The 21,417-nt window shown below is 37.7% G+C and overlaps 3 protein-coding genes and 1 long non-coding RNA gene across 7 annotated transcripts; 3 read left to right on the forward strand and 1 right to left on the reverse strand.

The window, feature by feature from the left end:
* Nucleotides 1-1,672: 1,672 nt before the first annotated feature.
* Nucleotides 1,673-11,370, forward strand: LOC137045517 (uncharacterized). Of its 3 annotated transcripts, XM_067422198.1 has the most exons (18): nucleotides 1,675-2,184; nucleotides 2,924-3,006; nucleotides 3,110-3,454; nucleotides 4,180-4,539; nucleotides 4,955-5,056; nucleotides 5,293-5,388; nucleotides 5,508-5,609; nucleotides 7,230-7,316; nucleotides 7,638-7,799; nucleotides 7,901-7,984; nucleotides 8,082-8,219; nucleotides 9,324-9,416; nucleotides 9,605-9,688; nucleotides 9,773-9,865; nucleotides 9,939-10,037; nucleotides 10,124-10,142; nucleotides 10,246-10,300; nucleotides 10,566-11,370. In XM_067422198.1, exons 1-18 carry the CDS (start codon nucleotides 2,093-2,095, stop codon nucleotides 10,668-10,670), a joined length of 2,199 nt encoding a protein of 732 aa, XP_067278299.1. In that variant the 5' UTR covers nucleotides 1,675-2,092; the 3' UTR covers nucleotides 10,671-11,370. The 3 variants fall into 3 exon arrangements, with proteins under 3 accessions (XP_067278300.1, XP_067278298.1, XP_067278299.1); XM_067422199.1 differs by having other exon boundaries at nucleotides 1,673-2,366; nucleotides 9,605-9,865; XM_067422197.1 differs by having other exon boundaries at nucleotides 1,673-2,184; nucleotides 9,605-9,865.
* neff2 (neuronal intermediate filament family member 2) lies at nucleotides 11,289-14,545 on the forward strand. Its single transcript, XM_067422201.1, has 3 exons — nucleotides 11,289-12,283; nucleotides 12,969-13,093; nucleotides 13,258-14,545. The coding sequence occupies exons 1-3, from the start codon at nucleotides 11,303-11,305 to the stop codon at nucleotides 13,316-13,318; spliced, it is 1,167 nt and encodes a 388-aa protein (XP_067278302.1). The 5' UTR covers nucleotides 11,289-11,302; the 3' UTR covers nucleotides 13,319-14,545.
* LOC137045522 (uncharacterized) lies at nucleotides 14,170-16,653 on the reverse strand. 2 transcript variants are annotated; one of them, XR_010898789.1, is made up of 2 exons: nucleotides 16,525-16,653; nucleotides 14,170-14,747 (listed from the first exon to the last, which is right to left on the reverse strand). It is a non-coding gene; the product is annotated as an uncharacterized lncRNA (long non-coding RNA). The 2 variants fall into 2 exon arrangements; XR_010898790.1 differs by having other exon boundaries at nucleotides 14,170-14,751.
* On the forward strand, nucleotides 16,648-21,251 carry mrps26 (mitochondrial ribosomal protein S26). The gene is made up of 4 exons (XM_067422203.1): nucleotides 16,648-17,022; nucleotides 17,195-17,341; nucleotides 20,726-20,849; nucleotides 21,084-21,251. Exons 1-4 carry the CDS (start codon nucleotides 16,802-16,804, stop codon nucleotides 21,213-21,215), a joined length of 624 nt encoding a protein of 207 aa, XP_067278304.1. The 5' UTR covers nucleotides 16,648-16,801; the 3' UTR covers nucleotides 21,216-21,251.
* Nucleotides 21,252-21,417: the final 166 nt, after the last annotated feature.

Here is a 21,417-nt window from a genome sequence, read left to right on the forward strand (position 1 = left end):
ATGGATTACATTAATGATGGATAGATGCACTTTTATGGACTTAACAGAAACGGCAATTCACTGCCATTATAAATCTTGGAAGATCCAGGACATTTTTTTAAATTGAACTCCCAATTGTGGGCCGCTTGTGCTGTTTGCGATTGTGATTGCTGAATAACTGCACTTGTGTGAGCTACTGAAATGAGCCTTGCTGTGAAACATCCATTCAGAGCAGAGCTCAACATTATTATTCATGACTATTCCAAATAAGGTATAAAAAGCCAATTTCATTCTAGGGACGAATCCTAGGGTTGAAAATGGCCCTGACCTAAGCCACATACCTTCTATGTAGATATTAGAGAACAATTTAATATATTGTATCAATGCATTCTATGGCACCTTTAATATATATATTTCACTGCAGGAAAGATGAATGTGTATTTAAATTGGATCATTCATTTATGAAGTAGAAATGTGAAATTATTTTAGAAGTTGGTGCCTTCTAGACTGAAAATGTATTTTTTGCTAGTGGATGGAAGACATTTCCAAAAATGTATTTGCTTAACTGCCCAAATGGGCCACTCACAAGCCACAGCTTCCAACCGGTTAAAGACGATCACTTGCCCACTGTGGCACTGCCCCCACTGCCGTTTTCAATTTTCAGACACTACAATTTGAAAAAAAAAAACATGTCTGACTAATACAGCGTGAACTGAACAAGAGTCGCAGCACAGATCAGGAGCAGGAGTCGGATTTAATTGATCATGAGAGTGAGGAGCTGACAGACAAGATGATCGCAGAAGATTTGGTTTCAAAGCCAAAGTTTATCATTGTACCGCTTTGTTGTTGAGTTTTTCATTAAGAAGAATAATGAACCCACAATTCAAGCTACACGCCCACAAATTGGCTTTCATTCTAAACCGAAACTAAAATGAACACAGCATTCATTCACAGCCGCATGGGCATTCCTTCACGGTGCGTGTCCAGTCTGGTTCATTTTCAGTTCATGCCTATGGAAGCTTGACTTTCATTGAAATAATTGAAAACACTTGCTTTCCGCATTACTCCGTTATGAATGCCCGAGTGGCCATGCGTATTTTACATTCTGTTTCACATCCCACACCTTGTGGGCAGGTTTAAAACATGCGCATCTAGCTCCTACTACTGGCTAGTCTCTATCCTCTGGCCAAAAAAGCAAGTAAAGAGGCTTGTTTGACTTCATACAGCAATGCGCAGTCCGATCGGCGGCTGATTCGAAGCAGTGCATGTCGGTTAGAAATTTTGTCCGACTTGAGGCAACGGCCACATCACGTGACTTTGTATGTCAACAAAATGCAGCGATAGCAATACCAGAGCAGCCGGCTGGTGCATTCTGCGCAGCTTCTGAGTGACTGACTGATTCAACACGTGACAGTGTTTATTCTAAAATAAACTGGTCAGTGTTTCCTCCGTTCTAATAATGCTCACATATCTGTATTTTATAACAGTAAAACCTCATTTCATGTATTCGCAATGTTATATTCCCTGTTGGAAAAAACAGCATAGACCTGTTTTTTCCAGCAGGGTCATGTTTGTTGAAATAAAACTGATAAAAAACAGACCACTTCAGTGATAGCAGGCTTATATGTTAAACTTTATTCTTATACAAACAAATGCTGTATTAAGCAGTGCATAAAGTATAACATGAATTTCTAAAACCTCCATAGACAGGAAACATCTGTGTAGTGCATTGCATTTTTTACTTCAGCTGTGTTAAAATCATAAAATATGCAAACACGTCACTACGGGAAGCAGAAAGTGTCCGACTTCATGTCTCTGTAACCGATCGGCGAGAGTAGCCGCTTCGCTGCCCAATCCGATGTCGAACACACCTTAGGTCTGCAGGATAGTAATAGGAGTGGGTGAGGCCATAAACAGAGGGGCGTTTTCCTCTGTTACCTGATTTCCCCATGCCACAATATAGGTAGGATTTGGAGGTAGGGTCGGGTGAAGGTGATAATTTTCATTGCGTTATTCACCATTAGTACTAAAGTACGAGAATACCATAGGAGAATACACAGTACGAACATTGACCCAAAAAAGCCCCAGGTGACTATGACGAGTTTTACGTCATATGAGTTTTTTTTTTTCCAGACAAAATACAGAAGTCTTAAGGGGACATGAGGGAGGGAAACACGAACATTTGAATAGCCTACTGTTTCTCAGGTAAAGCTTAATGCTAATCAGTGCATCCCTTTAAGGATATTATTCATTCAAAAATGAAAGCGAAACTGCATAGGCTACAAAGCAGCGCTTGCTTACCGTTTTGAATAACCTAATCACGCTCTTTATTCCTTTCCGTTCATGTTATTATAAAAATATCGAAATATACGCGGAGAGTTGCTCAGGTAAGATGACGTCAAACATAGCCTACCGTCTACCCGCGTTATCATCACTAGCTCTTATCTCTTATGCTCGTGCACTGATTCGTTCGCTAGCTGAACACCAAATCAGAGTTCGTTCTCTCTCTCACACCGACAGCCCGAGTTTATATTTAAAAAAAAAAAAAAACATATGCCATGTCATTGGTTTTAGACCTCAAAAAAATTCAAATTCTAAAAAGCTATTTTTAATTTTAATTTTAAAGCTATTAATGTGTTTTTTTTTTGTTTTTTTTTTAACTGATTTTTAGATCAAATAAATGCAGTCTCAATGAGCATTGGGGGCCGTTTTCAAAAACATTACAAAATCGTACTATCCCCAAACTTTTGATTAGTAGAGTAGAACTAAGAGTGAGCCATCAATTGGGGTTTAAAAAACAACAACAACACCCTTTATGGCTGTGTGAGGTCATTCTTTGGTCAAATGCTATGTTGCACACCTTGATTAAAATTAAAGTAGGAAGACCTTTGGGTAAATCATGTCCGTTCTTAATAGGGCTGCTTATTTTTACTCTTTATTGCAGATATTTCCACAGTTCTGTAGATATGTGCACCTCAAACACTTTTAGATTCTTGATAGCAGCAGCAGCTCTTCTTACAACTAAAGGTAAAGATGCTTTGTTCCTTGTTTGCATGTGTTTATAACTAGTGCACTGCATATTCTTCACCAACAGTCTGAATTGCTGTTGTTTCATGTTTTGTTTTTGAAGGGCTCTTGGTTCAAGGACCAGCCCAGTCTCTGGTTGCACAACTGGGGGGTTCCATCCTCCTGCCCTGCTCTGTGGAAACCCCATTACCTGTAGATGAGCTGGAAGTCGAATGGAGGAAGACTGATGAAGAGACATTAGTGCACTTGTTTCAGAATGGAGAGGACAGACCTGAGGCTCAGTATCCGTCTTACAGGGACAGGGCACATTTTTTCCCCGAGCAGGTCTTAAAGGGAAACTTTTCAATCCTGTTGGAAAATATAACAGTCGTGGACACTGGTATCTACAAATGTGTAGTTTTCTTTGACCAGGATGTTGGAGAGATCCCCATTACAGTTCAATATGTAGGTAAGTATCCAATTTAAAAAGTGCTACAATATGTAATTTTTCGTCGCTAGAGGTTGCTTATTCTAAACAAAGGCGTAGCTTAATGATGCATTGATTTAGTGGAGCTTTTATTATGCTGCAGATGACCGCTTCCGCTTCTTCCGCTCATGTGTAGCCTATGTGGGGTAATGCAGTGCTTTTTTATTATATTAAATACATTTGAGTGTGTTGAAACTTGTGTTATAATGCAACTGTGTGTGTGTTCACTTGGCAGCGGTGACTATGACACACTTGCTGCACACTGTAGTGAGTTAGATCGATATTACGTATGGTAAAATATGGTACTCATTGTAACTTAAGAAAACGAGAATTAAACAATAAGACTAACTGTGTTGAGCTATATAACATTTATTAGTTTTCCATTGATGAATGTATCCAAAGTTGCTCACCTGTCTAATAAAACACATAATATATTAAAGCGTCTTTGGTGTTACCATGGTTTCTACAAAATAAAACTGGAAATCAAGAATAATACTGGTATGATGTCATTAATAGGTTATACTGGTTAAAATAGCTTATTTCTCTGGATTTAAACATAGTTGGAAACATTTGGGATAATACAAGTACACAAGTCAACAAAATATATAACATTGTTCTAGTGGTTTTTAGATATTTTAATCTTACATATTGTGCCTTTTTACATGTCTGTTTTTGTTGTTGTAATGATCATTTCTTTTTTATGACAGAGCGTGTAGTTGTGACAGGAGAAGATCAAACTGTGTTTGCAAATGTTGGCGAGGAGGTTGTCCTAAATTGCATGGTTGACTCGCATATTCCTCCTCAACAATTTGATGAGGTGTCGTGGAAGAAGGTGGACAAGATCTCAGACTTCATCCCTGTCTTGCTGTTTCAAAATGGGACAATATTCCCAGGATCGTCTCACGAACGTTACAGAGACAGAGCAGAGTTCTTCAGAGAAGAAATTCCCAAAGGCAACTTCACAATGAGGCTAAAAAATGTCCAGACTGCCGACAAGGGAGAATACATGTGTGAAGTCCACGCAGAATATTCAGTGAGCTCTGCAACTGTGGAAATAGGGCGATTGGGTAAGTCACCTGAGAATTGCACTGTACCGCTTTAAAGTAACAAAATAATAATGTGCAAAACTGATAGAGACGTAACTTACTGTAATCGCAGCAAAAGGTGGCGCTACAAAGAATTAACTTAAGGGGGACGAATCATTTTGCACACCCAATTTTTCAGTTTTTGATTTGTTAAAAAAGTTTGAAATATCCAATAAATTTCCACTTCATGATTGTGTCCCACTTGTTGTTGATTCGTCACAAAAAATTACAGTTCCATATCATTATGTTTGAAGCCTGAAATATGACAAAAGGTCGCAAAGTTCAAGGGGGCTGAATACTTTCGCAAGGCACTGTAAAAAATTATTTGACTCAAATGTTATGTCAAATCTGTCAAACTTAATCTAATGCCAGTAAAATCGATGTGTCTCTCATGTAGGAATGTCTGCTCTGCACATCATTACACTGATGCTTTGCTTTATTTCCCTCTTCGTGACTTTTGTATTAAGTATTCCAGTCACAATCAATATAAGCCGAAAAGGTAAGTAGGCCAAGCATTATGAAGTATGCTTTTAAGAATTATATTATTAATGTATAGCAAATGTAAATTAATAAGATGTTGCTGTTTGGTTATTCTTCCACCGGATCGAAGTCACCTTTATTTATATAGCACTTTATACAATACAGATTGTTTCAAAGCAGCTTTACAGTGATACACGGGAAGATAATAATAAAAAAGACATATTAACTGCACATGACGTTTATGTTCTTCTGCAGATACCGGGACAAAGCCAATGTACATACATTATTTGCAAGTTGTCTGTCCCAACATCTGTTTATCTATTGCATTTGTTCTGTGGGGTGTAATTGAAGGTACGTGTCATGAACTTTTCTAAGCCTGTATGCATTGTCAGGCTGTCAGCATTATCTTTTATCTTCCCATCTTTTTTTCTCTGATGACTTTGTTGTTTTGTTACTGCTTTTCTTTGCAGGGTCTGTAGTTGAGGTAACAGCGTGTGCAATAATTAATCTGACAAGGATCATTTTATTGTTTCTCATGGCCCCTTATTATAAATGGAATACAACAGTTTCTGGTATGTGGTTTTAAATGAAAGACAGACACTGTTTGATTGTACATTGTAGAATGAACAAAACTAAGAATTCTTTTTCAGACCTCACATTTTGTGGGTGAATTGAAATTCTTAGTTTTCCAGTAAATTCTACAGTAATTAGAAGCTGTTATGTTGACAATGAATACGTTTATATACATTTGCAAATATAACCATATTAATATGGTTTTGTTTTTATGAAATGGTTTACATTTAAAGGTTCCCTAGAATGATTTGAAACGATATGTTAAATTGTTCTCTGATATCTACATAGAGGGTATGTGGCTTATTTAAGGGAAAAAAAATGTCCAGATACAGTTTAACAGGTCCATTTACAACCCTAGAAATTGTCCCTAGGATGTAATGCTCGGTTTTTGCCTAATTTGGAAGGGTCATGAATTAATGTTGAGCTCTGCTCTGATTGGCTTATTTCAGCAGCTCACAGCTCACAGCAGTTCAGCTCCTGACAGAACACAGGCCGGCTGAATGACACTTTAAGCAAAACATCTCAAATAAAGATTGATAATGCAGCTTACTTGTTTATTGGTGTTTTCAGATCATCTGCGCACGAGAATGTTCTGCTTAAAGTGTCATTCAGCCTACATTTTAGACTTGCCTTTTTTCGTCAACGATATTGCATGTTTATATTACGTTAGTCACAATGTAGGCTAATGTTACGCAGTGACTGTGATGTAGCCTAATCTGAAATACAAATAGGCAATAACATCATAGGAAACACCATACTTCAGTTCTCCAAAATATAAATATACTGTATAACTTATATTTTTACAAAATGAATAGCCTTGTCAAATGACTATCATTTTAACTTATATGGTGGAAAGGGTGACGTTTGCTAAAAGGATCCAGTGAACGATCTAAGCAAAGTATCTACGGTTGTATTTTTTAATACAAAATAATATTACCCTTTGTCATTAGACACTATTTAGTTTTGTATGGTGCTTGGAGTTTCCTATTGTTACTCTAAGCGTCTTGCGTTATCAATGCGGCCTCTCTCAGAAACTTTCAGTTTAATCAGAAATTGTTTAAATCAATAAGTGGATAAATCGCTACTTACTGCTTGCAGGAATATAGTTGCCACTTTCTTCAGTTTAAGACGCTGAGCGAAGCTTGTTTGAAATGGGCCGAACAAACAAACGATCTTGAATTAAATTGTTGTGGTATAGGATTATAAACATCAACCGTGACTGTTGACATTTTTTATCTGTGGGAAGGGTAGAAAAGCCTGGAACATGAAGCGTGTCCATGCGAGCAGCTTGTGATTCGCTCTGTCATTTCCGCCTGACAATTTGGGGCGTGCATATAAATGATCCTTAATGCTTGCGTCACAGTTGGCATTATGTTGAGAAGCACTTTTTTTTCTGTGGTGTTTTGGATTCACGAGATTTACATAAGAAGTAGGAGGCAGGCAATGATGTTTGAGACTCACAGTATGTGATGTCCATGTACTGAACTCTTATTATTTAACCATGGCAAGGTTAATTACATTTTTCATTCTAGGGCACCTTTAAATTCTAGTTCTCTAAAATTCTTTAAAAAAATGTAAATGTTTGGAAAGTTTTACAAATGTACCTTTTTTTCCCCCAGTTGATTTTCCAGATTTGATCCACAGAATAATTGAACGTACTAGTGTTCCTATTGCATATCTTCTGATTTCCACTGCATTTTGCTCAGGTAAGGAAGCCAGTTTTGAAGTCTTAATTTAAAAATATAATAATTTACTATGTTCAGATATATACCTCCTGTGGAAGAAAAAAGAAAAAACGGGTACATAATACATTCAAGCTATTTTTAGCCATGTTTCTAATATGGTTATTGTAGTACAATTTCCAACGGTTATATACTTTGTCATTTTGATTATCAAAGATGAGTTTTAAGGGATACAATTATTGACTGCAGAGGACTTTAATTTAGCGGAATATCCCGTAAAGTCCATTAATCGGGCCTGCCTTATGGTATGTACCGCGTAATTCTTGTATCAACTTTCTTTTGTAGCCGTTCTTCATGATCTTTGGAATGCATCTCAGTGGAGTGAAGCTGTGCTTCTCAGTGTTGGGGTTATTCTGCTGTCATCCATGCCAGCAACTCTTCAAGCTTTAAGCAATGTTTTCTTGACACCTTTTTTTGATGTTCATTTTTCCCTTCGATTTGTAGCAGGTATGTAAAAATGTATTCTTTACGGCAAGACCAGATTTCCAGATCTTAGGCTCCATGTTATTTGCAATGGTCTATGGTCATATGTGTGATTTCTGTCATAGAGTCGTTAGGACATGTTCTCATGCAGTCAAGCAACTTTCTTCAAATGCGTCTTCTCTTCTATAGATCATCAAGCGTTGATGAATGTCAGTATAGTAATTGTATTTATAAGTTATCCAGAAACTCTTTTTAAGATCATTTATTTACTGGCAGTCATTAAAATGTGTCTGTTTTCATTTTCAGCCATGATTATAATGACATATGCTTTTGGGGGAATATCTGCTGCCATATCACTCATAGTTCTTCCAATTCCAGCAATTCGACAGTACCTTTGTTCAAAACTTAACGCAATACAACTGTATGCACTTAAATGGAGATGTTGTAAGTACACCAACAAATATAGTTTTTTGTAGTCATTTTAAGTCACAAATCAAAAAAAAAAATTCCTCTGGCTGATGACGAGGCTGCTTAAATTAAATATTTAACCATGTCGTTATTAAATCAAAATGGTGGTCAGGAAATAATGCTTTAGGACATGGTTCTCAACCTTTTTTATTTCAAGGCCCCCTGTTGTCCACAACAATATTAAAAGGCTCCATAACTTTGCCAGTTGTTCATAATGTAATAGATAAGTTTTTTACTCACTATTTCTATTAGAAATATTTTAGAGGTTGGCAGAACTAGAATGCATATCCATTCTAAAATTTCCCACAGAGTTTTAAATTAAGTCATAAATAAAGTAACTTTTATATGAAACCACCTGTAATCAAGGTTTTTCTAGACCTTGGAAATTCTGTTTTTTGTCAGAGACAAAAAAGGGAATTGAATTAAAATAAGATATATCTTGACATTAAAGCACTGTAAAAAAAATTGTAAAAAAAATTGAGAAAACTTAAAAGTTTACGGCAACCAGCTGCAGAACATTTTTGAGTTTTCTCAACGTAGGGTCAATAGTTGTACAAACTTTGTTTGAGTTGTCTAAACTTTATTCATGATAAATAGTTGAATACACTTTAAAACCTGAATTTGTCACACAAAACATAAGTTGGATTTTTTACAGTGAGGGTTAGTTCACCCAAAAATGAAAATTGATGACATTAATGACTCAAATGACCCAAATGTCGTTCCACACCCGTAAGACCTCCGTTCATCATCGGAACACAGTTTAAGATATTTTATATTTAGTCATTAATGGCAGAACTTTCATTTTTGGGTGAACTGACCTTTTAAGTCATTTTAGCTTATTTTAATACCATTAAGTCATCTGAAGCCCACCTTGGAAATCTGGCCCCGCCCCCCGGGTTGAGAACCACTACTTAAGACATGTAAATAATTAGCTTGCAGACAGCATTGCTGATTGGGAATGACTTTGAAAATTTGGACTGAAATTTAGATCCCCTCACTCTGAATGTGTTATATTATATTATTAAACATGTTGGCTGTATTAATGATGATCTTTCTGTCTCTTGCTATCTTTTTTCCTAGATTTAGTTTGGGTAAACGTTATGGTTTGTACACTCATCGGACATAGTGCATTCATTGTATATTATCTTAACAAGATTCTGGAGTATACTAACGGTAAGTTGGTATGAAACGTCAGCAAAATCTGTTGCCCTATTCATTTTTTTTTTAAATGCTTGCATTGTTACTCAATGTTTTGTGTGTTTTGCTAAAATGTATCTTTGTATTTTTTTGTTAGCTGTCATGGTATCGCATGGCTTTCCAGCAATTGTAAACTGACTATTATAATGTGTTATTGATCATAGAGCGTTTTGGATGGATCTTTGTCACAGTTCTGCTCCACGTCTTGACTGCGATTTCACCCTCACATTTCTCCAGAACAGTTCCCGGTAACAAACGAAGAAAAGAAAGTCAAGAAAAAATTGAGATTTTTGGCTACATTGTGGCAAAATATAACTTTTTCTCTTTTGCAGATGTTATTTACACTACATTGTTTATGTATGGGGTGGCAGGTCTGCCAGTGGTCAACTCTGTTTCTCTTGCTATGGAATTACTTCTGCAAGTGTGTAAGTGTCAATATCTAAACAATATTTTTGTACGGTTCTGTTGGAAAGGACACTAAATTCTTGTGTTTACAAGACAAGGGGGAGAGAACAGTGGATGATCTGCGTGTAATAGTGCTGCCGTTTGAAAGCCTTATGTCTGGTGTGTGGCTGGTTTTACAGATCCATGCATACTGTAAGTTTCATTGGTGCATTTTGAAACATGTATAAGATTTTTTAATGACACAGCTCACTGTCATTGTCTTTACTCATGATTTACAGGGACAGATGCAGGGAGAGAGTAAGTTTAAATATTTCATTTTTTCCCTTTAACTGTTGGATTTCAAGTTAGCAGTTGAAGTTTATTAGTATTATTTTGCATTGTTTAATTTAATGTCTTTCAGTGTACAAAAGGAACTGTATGTGCTAAGGGACATTGCGGCACAGTGCACAACACAGGTAACTTTGTTTTAGAGGCTGAATATTTGATTACAAAGAATAAAGTCACAGGTTTAAGCTGTTTGACTAAAAACTAATTTGTTCTTTAAAACAATTAAGGGACAAAATAATGTTAAACACTTTTTAAAACCTTTATTGCATTGCTGTAATTTGGGTTAACCTAATATTTAGGTTTTGATGCCAGAATCTAGTGGAAAAACCCCTCAATGGGGCTCTTAGTATTTATCCTATAAATCCTGAAATAACTGTGTGTTCACCATTACAGGAAGAAGACATTGGTGAATCAGATCATTGCTTAGATAATCACCTTTCTGAGACTCAAAGATGTCAGCCAGAGGCTGCTTCATTCCTGGGAGAGCAAGAACAATAGGTTTAATGGTAGTTTAAACAGTAACATCAATTATGATGAGCTAATGTTAATTTAAAATGTATTTAATTCAATTTCTTTCAATAGAAAAAAAATCAAGCATTATTGTACAATTAAATGTTTTACTGATTCTTTGAGTAATTAATTGTATATGAAATTGTAGTGAAAAAAATACCTTAACATTATTGTTCATCCCCATATTCTTATTTTAAACAATGGATTTCTGTAAAAAAAAAAAAAATCACACATAGATTCATATAGCCATTTGAATAACATTTCAAACTGCAAAAATGCAGACTGAGCCTATAGTAAAAATATATAAATCAGCCCTTTCTCCTGATATGCTACTCTAGCTAAAAAAGAAACACAAAACCAATCGGCAGCATCATGACACTGCTGAGCTGTTGATTGGCTGAGGATCCCTGTGTGTGTGGAGAGGGAGAGAGAGAGAGTGTGTGTGTGTGTCCTGTATAAAGCAGACTGCTCTGCAGCATTTCTGAACTGGTGCAGTGCCGGTTCATCTCCACTAATGGTGTGCAGAACAAGGGGGACTTAAAAAGAAAAAACTTCTTCAACCAACAAAACATTAACATCATTTGAAAACCAAACAAAAAAACAACAAAAAATCCTGCATCATGAGCTTTGACCCATTCATCTCTTCCTCCCTCTCCCGGAGAAGGGGAGATTCCTACTCCAGTACCACCACCTATCGGCTCTCCCGGGGGCCCTTGTCTTCCTCCAGGTGGCCGATGCGGTTGGAGCCTCTGCAGCGCTGGGAGCAGAGCGACCTGAGTCAGGTGAGTGTAGTGAACGCAGAGCTGTTGGATCTGCGGGCCCAAGAACGAGAGCAGCTGGTGGGCCTAAACAACCGATTTGCGTCCTACATTGAGAAGGTCCGACACCTCGAGCAGCAAAACCGAGCTCTGCTCCTGCAGCTGGAGGCCCTGCGGCGAAGACAGAGTCAACCGTCCCGCTTGCAGCAGCTCTACCTTCAGGAGATACGGGGCCTCAGGGAGCAGCTGCACCAAGAGACCCAGGCTAAAGCGCGCATGGAGGCACAGAGGGAGACATTGCAGGAGGCGCATGCACAGTTGCACGAGCGCTGGGAGGAAGAGGCGCGGCGGCGTGGCCAGGCAGAGACGGATGTGCAGAGGTTGCGAGAGGAGGCAGGCCAAGCCGCCCTGTGCAGCTGTGATGCGGAGGCCAGCGTTGTCTCCCTGGCACAGGAGATGGCCTTCCTGAAGCAAGTGTTCGCGGAGGAGCAGGAGGGGCTGAGGGTCCAGCTACAGGTTGCCAGCCTCAGCGTGGAGCTGGACACAAGCAGACCTGACCTGTCGGCCGCTCTGAGAGAGATCCGAGCGCAGTATGAGAGCCTGGCTGGGCGCAACATGCAAACCGCCGAGGCTTGGTTCCAGGGGAAGGTGGCGAGCGTAGTGGAGCTGACAGATAAGCAGGAGGAGGCTGTGCGCTTGGTACGTGAGGAGACCACTGAGTACAGACGGCTGCTGCAGTCCCGTTCAGCTGAGGTTGAAGCACTGAGGAACGTCATCGATTCACTGAATGCACAGCTAGGGGAACTAGAGGAGACGCAGAACACTGAGGTCACCAAGTACCAGGTATAGATCACTGGCACTAATTAATCATAATTGCAGTACAACCAAATAATTTCCTCTGTAGAGACTGAAAAAAGTGAGATCATTTTGATATTGACTGCCGAAACAAGATTTTGTTACTGAGGCCAAACCCTAAAGGTTCAACTTTGTACCGTATCTTACTATAAAATATGCAGATTGTTTGTAACATGTACCCTCAAGCTACTACTGTGATACCTAGAAGGTTAAAAAAGTTGTTCCTTAAGGGTATTGCCCCAGTTATAAGCTGTTGTACCCATAAAAGGGACAAATTTTCCCCATTTTCTGTCTAAAGTCTTTGTGCTTCCTCATAAGAAAACAAATGATGAAACAAAGACTTGACAGAGCCTCAGGAACATACGTCTGTTCTACTCATTGTTTCAACATTGATGGAATGCTCTTTCTGCTGTGCTTTTGTCCAAGTGATACCAAAGTTGCAGAAATGTTACTGATGCTGACTCATTCCATCAGTGCTGAGTCATGACTGACAAACTGAGTAGAACAGATGAGACTGACTCTAGAGGGAAAGGTATTGCTGAGCAAAATCTGTTAGATCTATAATGGTATCACTCTGTATATCTGGCACTAATGCAGGATGTAGGAATGTTTCTGTCAGCTAATCATTTAGGCATCAATTTATGCTGTGAAATTTTCTCTGAATAACTTCCAGGGGAGGATAGGTGACCTAGAGAGGGACATTTCGGAAGCGAAAGAGGAAATGTCACACTATTTGCGGGAGTATCAAGATCTGCTTAACGTGAAGATGGCTTTGGATGTTGAGATTGCAGCTTACAGGTATGATTTACTTTGACAGTATGACTCACATGTGAGTCACAGTTCATTGTCAAAAGAATAACAAATTTGTGAGTACTAACTCAAGTAATTTGGATGGTAGATAATAAATGGGTATTGGTGTGATGTCATTTGTTTTGAACTGACTTTCAGTTTTATCTTAACAGGAAACTCCTGGAGGGAGAAGAAATTCGATTTACATATTCCACTTTCCCAGCCCTTGCCTAACCCCCTAAAACACACACTCACATTCATATTGAGTGCCGTTGAGGGAGAGAACCATGTTAAGATCCTAACTTGTGACATCATCCCCCTGATTCAAACATTAATAAGTGAATAAACCTACTTTTTTCTCTCTCCAAAAACTCTACAACCATGGCTGTGTTTCCCAAAAGCATCGTAAGCTTAAGTTGATTGTAGAACAATTGCACCAATGGTCTCTATGATTGGTCTCACAATGCTTTAGAGAAACGCAGCCCTGGACCACCATTTAAGACCCTCTTTGCCAGATTCATATCCATAAGCATTGTATTTACCTCCGATCCTTACTTACACCCAAGGTCCACCATTCAACCATGAAACTAAGCCTCAGCATATCATTGCTTTAAAGTCAGACGAGCCCTTGTGTCACACAAGAGGTACACATAAGGAGGTCCCCCTTCTTCTTTACACTAGAAATGGAAAAATGACCACCTTGGAGACATCGCTAGGGGCAGCACTCACTCAGCCAGATCTCAGTGTCATGTTGGCAGATTCTCATGGAGGACCATATAAGGTTCTGCTTGAAGAGCATTACTCTTCTGCAAATAAATCCAGTGAAATTTACATTGATTTGTAATTTATTTGATTCCCAGCACCCATTGAGCATCCGATAAGCCAATGATCCCCGATATGCAAACTTTTAACCAATTGTTTGTTGAGGTGAATCATTGTTAACTGAACTTGCTTTGGATGCTTGGAATAGACTAAAGCCAATTTGTTGATTTGACATTAGACCAAGAATCAGCCAACAGGACACTGTCCACCATCCCTGGCACTTTAGATTATATGCAGTTAGTGCAACAGTCATGTTTTATTTATGTTAGAATTTATTATTTTGTAGCAAACATTGTAGTAGCCTAACATTTAGTTTGCTATCTGTCTGTGTTCTGCTTATGATGTGTTTGTTTTGTTGAGGATATTTTAAAATGTTTGCTTTAGATTTTACAGTGTTTGACATGATAAAAGCATGACGGAAAAATCAAGAGTAGAAATTAAAATAGCTCTAGAACTGGAGTTTTTAGACTCATGGCTCTCATCTGCTTTTGTTGTGTCATCTAAGTTATAATGTTAGTCAGTTATCAGTAATTTGGAAATGAACAAGAAACCGAGTCTGTTTATCATGACAGTCTCTGAACTGAATGGTGCTGTATGTTTGTACCTAAAACATGCGGAATAAAGCAACAGTACCTCTTCTGCTGTGTGTTTGAGTGTGAGCCTGTGTGCAAGACAGTCTTCGCTCCCCACGTACATCAATGAGCCTTGGACGCCCATGACCTCTTTTGATAGATACTGACCACTGCAGACCGGGAACACCCCACAGGATTTGCAGTTTTAGAGATGCTCTGACCCAGTCATCTAGCCATCACAATTTGGCGCATGTTGAAATAGTCAAATCCTGCCTATATGTAAATCACAAACTGTGACAATTAAATCTACACCACATTCATAACATAATAATAAAAAATCATGATTTGTGACAAGGTGTAATTATGACATTAAGAAGTCATAATCAGCCTATGAAAAAGTTTAAAGTATAAAATGTCATGAGATTAAAAATTATTACAGTAAATATTATGGCAGTTGTAATTATACGAATTCAAATCAATTAAATTTAATTTCCACTTTTTGTATCATAATTTCGACTCTTAATAACATAATCCTTATTTTTTTATTTCAATAAGGACATATAGGCCTACCATTTTTTAATGCTAGCTATAACTGCTATTTACGAACACATTATTTGGCCTATATTATGTCAGTTTTAGTTAATGGCTGTTCATAAGACATTGTGTAAATATTATGCGTTTTTGTCAGTAGCCTAGTGTTTAATCAACAATGAATAAACGACATATGAAAAATGCTTGTTTGTTTAACGTTAGTATTTTTATCCAACAGTTAGGACTAACGTTACCTGATTACATTATTACCTAATTCATGCCGCCTTCAACGGCTTTTTTCTTCCTGAGAAGGCTGGAACCGTTACAGATAGGGCTGGGAATCGATTCCAAAAAGAATCGATTCCTCGATTCCAAGGCGTTGGGAATCGAGAGTCGATTCCAACGTTTGGAATCGATTCCATCGCGGGGAATCGACTCCTCTTTTTTCACTTGTCTCTCGCTTAATAATAATGATTGGAAGTCTATTTAATTTTTGCAAAAGGTTCTTTTGAACAGTTAGTTTCAAATAACGAGTTAAAAATAAAGCAATTCAGCTGGGGTTTTTTGCGTCATTGCGTGATGACGTCCCTAGAACGTAATTCTAACTACTTATTTTTATGGTATGAAACGTTCAAATCAAGCCATATGTGAACGCATATCGCTGATTATTACTATACCTTTCATTCACTTGGTTTAATAGTGTTTATTGTCATTGTTTCCTTCTGTGATCCTGCATCATGGACAAGTTTGCTACATTTTGCACACAAAAACTCCATAATTTTAAATTGTGAAATGGTTCTGTTGTCCACAACGGTAGGTTTTGAGCGCTGCTTACAGATGCAGATGTGAAGATCTTATTTTAATTTTCTATTTTCTTTAGTTTTTTCTCTTTAATCCATTGATAACTGAAAGAAAATCATAGACTGTAAAAAAATAGAAGAAAATGCGCCTAGACTAGAGTAATGACCGAGTTTAATGTTGCTATAGTAATGAACGCAACTTGCTCGCGCATCTGATTGACAAATAAACTGCGCACTCTTATATTATTGTTTTCGTTAATATTGTGGTTATTTTGCCACATGCATTTTAGACATGTCATGTAGTTTTAAACATGCAATAAATGCACATCCATGAATAATGCGCTATCCTTTTTATTTATTAGGCTAAATCGCATTTACTTCTGGGCTATATGGGCCATTTCAGGAGAATCCATCATTTAAAATTCATCAGAGTTATGGAAATGTATCATCATTTTACAAATAAAGTTTCGGAGAAGGATACTTTCTACACCCTTGCATCCTGCGGTCATTCCGGAACTAGGTTCCTCCATTGATTTTGTTAAAAAAAGAAGAATCGAAAAGGAATCGAAAACAACAGTGCGGAATCGATTCTTGGAATCGACTCCGTCAATTCCGGAAACAGGAATTGGAATCGGAATCGATTCCAAAAATTCCGGAATCGACCAGCCCTAGTTACAGAATGAAATCATTCAGATGAATCAGAATCGATAATTACCTCACGATTTCCTTCGCTGCAGTTCGCAGACAGTTCAGTTTATGTACAGCGCGCGGCAGTAGAGAGCGCTTTGCGTTCAGGTCCGCCGTGACTGTACATCGAGTGAAGCAACAACATCTTCCGCGGTTAAAGTTCAAGAACATGGCGGCCTAAGTGAAGCTGCCCAATGTTATATTAGCCATGCTGGAATTTGTTATGCTATATTCATCCATGCATTCATTGAGGTTTTAACTGTATAGACGCTTACCGTTAATCATAACAATTTATAATCTTCAACATGTTGCGGGCTTTATCGAGGTGTCATGATCCTGTAGTCCGTCTTCTCGCTCCCCGCACTACTGTTATGGTCGAAACTGTCAGGGGAAGAAAATCTCGCACAGACCCCAAAGCGAAGTCAAAACTGGACCGGATAAAGACTCCCCCTCCCGTGGATCCAGTGGAAATGCTTGTACTAAAAGAGCGTTTCACTGAGTACAATTTGATCCTCAGAGCCCTGCGGTAAGACATTTCCTGAGTGATTATGATGACCAGTCAGGATTATGATGACCAGTGAATGTAGACCTGTGATTACCAAGGTCACTCTGCCCGTCTAATTGTTTCTTCATCATTACAGTGGTATCTTTTGTCATTTAAGTTTGAGATTGACAAGCTGAACATTTTCTGCATGTAGACTGGAGTTCAAGGAGCAGGTGTTGAGGAAGAAATATGAAGATGAGGTTGGTTCCGCGGCAGAGGAGAGAGCAAAAAGGGAGGCTGAAGAGCATCGGTCACTAATGGCCTGGAATGATGCTGAAAACCTTAGATTGCGTAAAATGCGGTGAGTAATGTAACGTAGATTTGATTACTGTGAGATGTCAGGTTTGTACGCGAGGGGCATTTTGCGAGAAGGGTCTGTCTGCGTCCCATAGTACTGCAAACCACGTCTCAAGAAAAAAGCATGGATGTCATCAAAGTACTTTTATTCGTGTACATGTTTTTTATGTAAGAAAGGCTTGTAAGTCTAAATTATATTGCTTAAAGTTGTGAAATAACTGCTATTGAAAGGTAAAATAAACCATACAGTTAAATACAGATCTATTGTATGGTAACGCTATAGCTACAAACCTAACCCTTACTGTTCCCCTTCAATCAAATTAAAAATACTGCGTTTCGTAATTTACCCCTTAACTGCCACCCCCTTTTTGAAGAATTTTCATGAAAATGCACTATTCAAACTTAAATGTTTATAATTCATGATTTCAATTCAAGATATGTTTGGTCTTGTATTAAAGGGGTCATATAATGGTACATGCACTTTAACAAGCTGATTGTATGGAAATGTGTGTTGGCAGTGCCTGTACACAAGCATCCTATAATGAAAAAAAGGTTTTTTTTTTTTTTTTTAAATCTCCTTATATGTCTCAAATCGATCCGTTCGCTGTGTGGCGTCACATGATCAGACACCCCTCCCACGACTATTGATTGACAGCAGCGTTTCATCTCAGACTCGCCCTGAGTGAGCTCAAGCTGTCGTCGTTACCATAGACATCATATAGGTTTCAAATCTATATGATGTCTATGGTCGTCGTTACAGTCCGCCATTGTATAAGTAGAGACGCTGGGCGATTGTAGTGTTCTGTTCTTGGGTGTAATAATGAACACAGCAGTCATTCTGATGTTCCTAAATCCCAACATTTAATTCAGCTGCCCCTGAATAAAGATCTGTACCAGCTCTTCGTGTTTATGCTGCCCCTCCACAAGAAGTCGAAACGCTTCATGATGAACTGCAGCTAAAGTTTACAGGTTAACGTTAAATTGCGGCATGCTTTCTATGTATGATGCTCTCAATATAATTCATAATCCCACGTTTATAATGAACAACACGTTATGGTTATTGTGTTATTACAAACTGTACGCTGTTTTTAAAGTTAACGTGGATGTTGTAAGTTAACACTAAGCTTAATTATGTAGATGGTTTATAACGGTGTCTGTTACTGTCTAAAAATAACAGTTGTAACAGTTATTACAATGCATAGATAACGTTACGCATCACTGACAAATCGACATTAACAGAAAAAAAGTTTTTATTGGCATTAGGTGTAACATCAATATGTCAGTGAACTAATGTATACATCAGTAAACACATAGCATTTGTGCTAACATTACCCTGCCAGTACATAACGATAGATCAAAGTGACATTACGTTAACCAACCATTCAGAAACGTCCTGTTTAGCCTTAAATGTCAAATTTCGTTGGAGCTGTCATCTTGTCCCGGTCCGACTCTGGTTCAAATTGATAGAGTTGATCTTTTTTACGGTCTATGATCTGTCCTCTCAGAGACTCGTGTAGCAGTTCTTTCGCCTCTGTTGTCAATGGCAACACTCCTCGCACCGCCCCACAGAACAGAGGGGTGGGGTCATTCTTCATTTAAAGCCGTATGCACTAGAATGTCTTGGTGAAAACAGAGCTGTTTTTATGACCAGGTAAAATGAGTGTTTTCTTAAAATACTAATGAGAATTATTAATTAAAGTATATTACAAAGTTTTCATTAAGACACTAAAGAATCATATTAACTTTGATAAAAATGACATTATATGACTCCTTTAAAGAAGACTCTCAGCAGATTATTGCTGAAAGCACTTGATAAAAATGAAAGTATGAAAAAGTTATGGAAGTTTAAATTTACTGTAAATCAAATCTAATAAAAAAAATATATATAAAATATAGATTTTACTCACCCTTAAGTCATCCTAGGTTTTCTTCTTCCAGATGAATACAATCGGAGTTATATAAATACAAATGTCCTGGCTCTTCCACGCTTTATAATTGCAGCAAATGGCTGTTTCTGTTTTATGAAGTCAATAAAAGTGGATCTGTCCATTATAAAAGTAATCCATGGGATTAAAATAAAGGCCTTCTGAAGCGAATTTATAAAATATTGATACTTCATTTTATAAACTAAAATAACGAGCTTTTGACAGACGTCCAATTTTATTAGTCTGAAAAAAGAATGTCATATACATCTAAGAATGAGTTGAGGATGAGTAAATCATGGGCTAATTTAAAATGTTGGTTGAATTATCCCTTTAAATCGGTGAGCACTTTAAAGCAGGATGGATTCTAATTGGCTGTCTGTTTTTATCATTCATCAGCTTGAAAAATAAAACGTTCTGAAAGTTATTCTAACTATACTATATTGTTTCTCTTTGCATTTATCATTATTGTTGTGGTAGAGTTGTGGTATTCTTTTATATTTAAAATAATTTATAGAACTAAATATTTATCGTTCTCGTTCTTGGTGTGAACGGGCATTTAGCCTTAAAGGGTTAGTTCACCCAAAAATGAAATTGATGTCATAAATGACTCACCCTAATGTCGTTCCTCACCCATAAGACCTCCGTTCATCTTCAGAACGCAGTTTAAGATATTTTATATTTTAGTCCCAGAGCATATGCAGTCTATGCACACTATACTGTCCATGTCCAGAAAGGGAATAAAAACATCATCAAAGCAGTCCATATGTGACATCAGTTAGTTATTAGAATCTCTTGAAGCATCGAAAATACATTTTGGTCTAAAAATAACAAAAACTATGACTTCATTCAGCATTGTCTTCTCTTCCGTGTTCCTCACAAAAAGATTAAAACGGCCATGAATCAGTGAATCGATCAATGATTCGGATCGCCAATGTCACGTGACTTCAGCAGTTTGGATCACATGTCAACCTGCCAAACTACTAAAATCACGTGACATTGGCGATCCAAATCATTGATCGATTCACTGATTCATGGCCGTTTTAATCTTTATGCGAGGAACACGGAAGAGAAGACAATGCTGAATAAAGTCGTAGTTTTTAATATTTTTGGACCAAAATGTATTTTCGATGCTTCAAGAGATTCTAATCAACCAACTGATGACACATATGGACTACTTTGATGAGGTTTTTATTCCCTTTCTGGACATGGACAGTAAAGTGTGCATAGTCACAGATCATATGCAGTCTAAAATATAAAATATCTTAAACTGTGTTCTGAAGATGAACGGAGGTCTTATGGGTGAGGAACGACATTAGGGTGAGTCATTAATGACATCAATTTCATTTTTGGGTGAACTAACCTTTTAAATACCGCTCTGATTCATTTGTAGTACTGCTGGACGCAGTCGGATACATTGCATTTTGTTGCTGACTTAAATGGATGTGTATCATCTGGTCTTCCAGAGAGCAGCGCGTGCGGATGGAGGCTGAGGCCGCAAAACTAAAGAGGACAGAAGCAGTCCTCTTACGCCAGCAAGAGCTAGAGAACTACATTAAAGAGAAAGAAAGACAAATTCTTCAACTACAGGTGAATCCTACAGTACTATACACAGAATGCAACAACACAATATAAGACCTCTGACAATGGCTATATTGCATACATTTTGTCCAAGTTTAAACAAAGTATGAGTTGTTAGCACGATTTAAGTTTTTATATATTTCTTGAAAAGGATGTTTATTATTATTATTGTGCATTTAATAAGTACATTTGATACAGTTTTTATGGTTTTATGATTTAACCCTTTGCCTTCATCTGTTTCAGGAAGAGGCAAAGGACTTCATCACACTGGACAATCTAGATGAGCGGATTGAAGAGGCTCTTGACAACCCGAAAAACTATAATTTTGCTATTGATAAAGAAGGACGTGTTGTCAAACGGACTGCGTTTCAGTGATAAATACTCAATTAAAAGAACAAATATACCTATGTACATACTGCAGTGTCATGGTTTAAACCGTTTGTTTGGGCAAAAACATTTTTCTTTGTCTTTTGACCCTCTAAGGATTATGTGTGTGTGCGTGCGTACTTTGTGAGGAACTCATTTTCAAAACATCTCAAATATACTAAATCTCTTGGAAGTGATTTGTTCAGATGGT

This window comes from Pseudorasbora parva, chromosome 17 (assembly GCF_024679245.1).
Source record: "Pseudorasbora parva isolate DD20220531a chromosome 17, ASM2467924v1, whole genome shotgun sequence".
Classification (NCBI taxonomy): domain Eukaryota; kingdom Metazoa; phylum Chordata; class Actinopteri; order Cypriniformes; family Gobionidae; genus Pseudorasbora; species Pseudorasbora parva.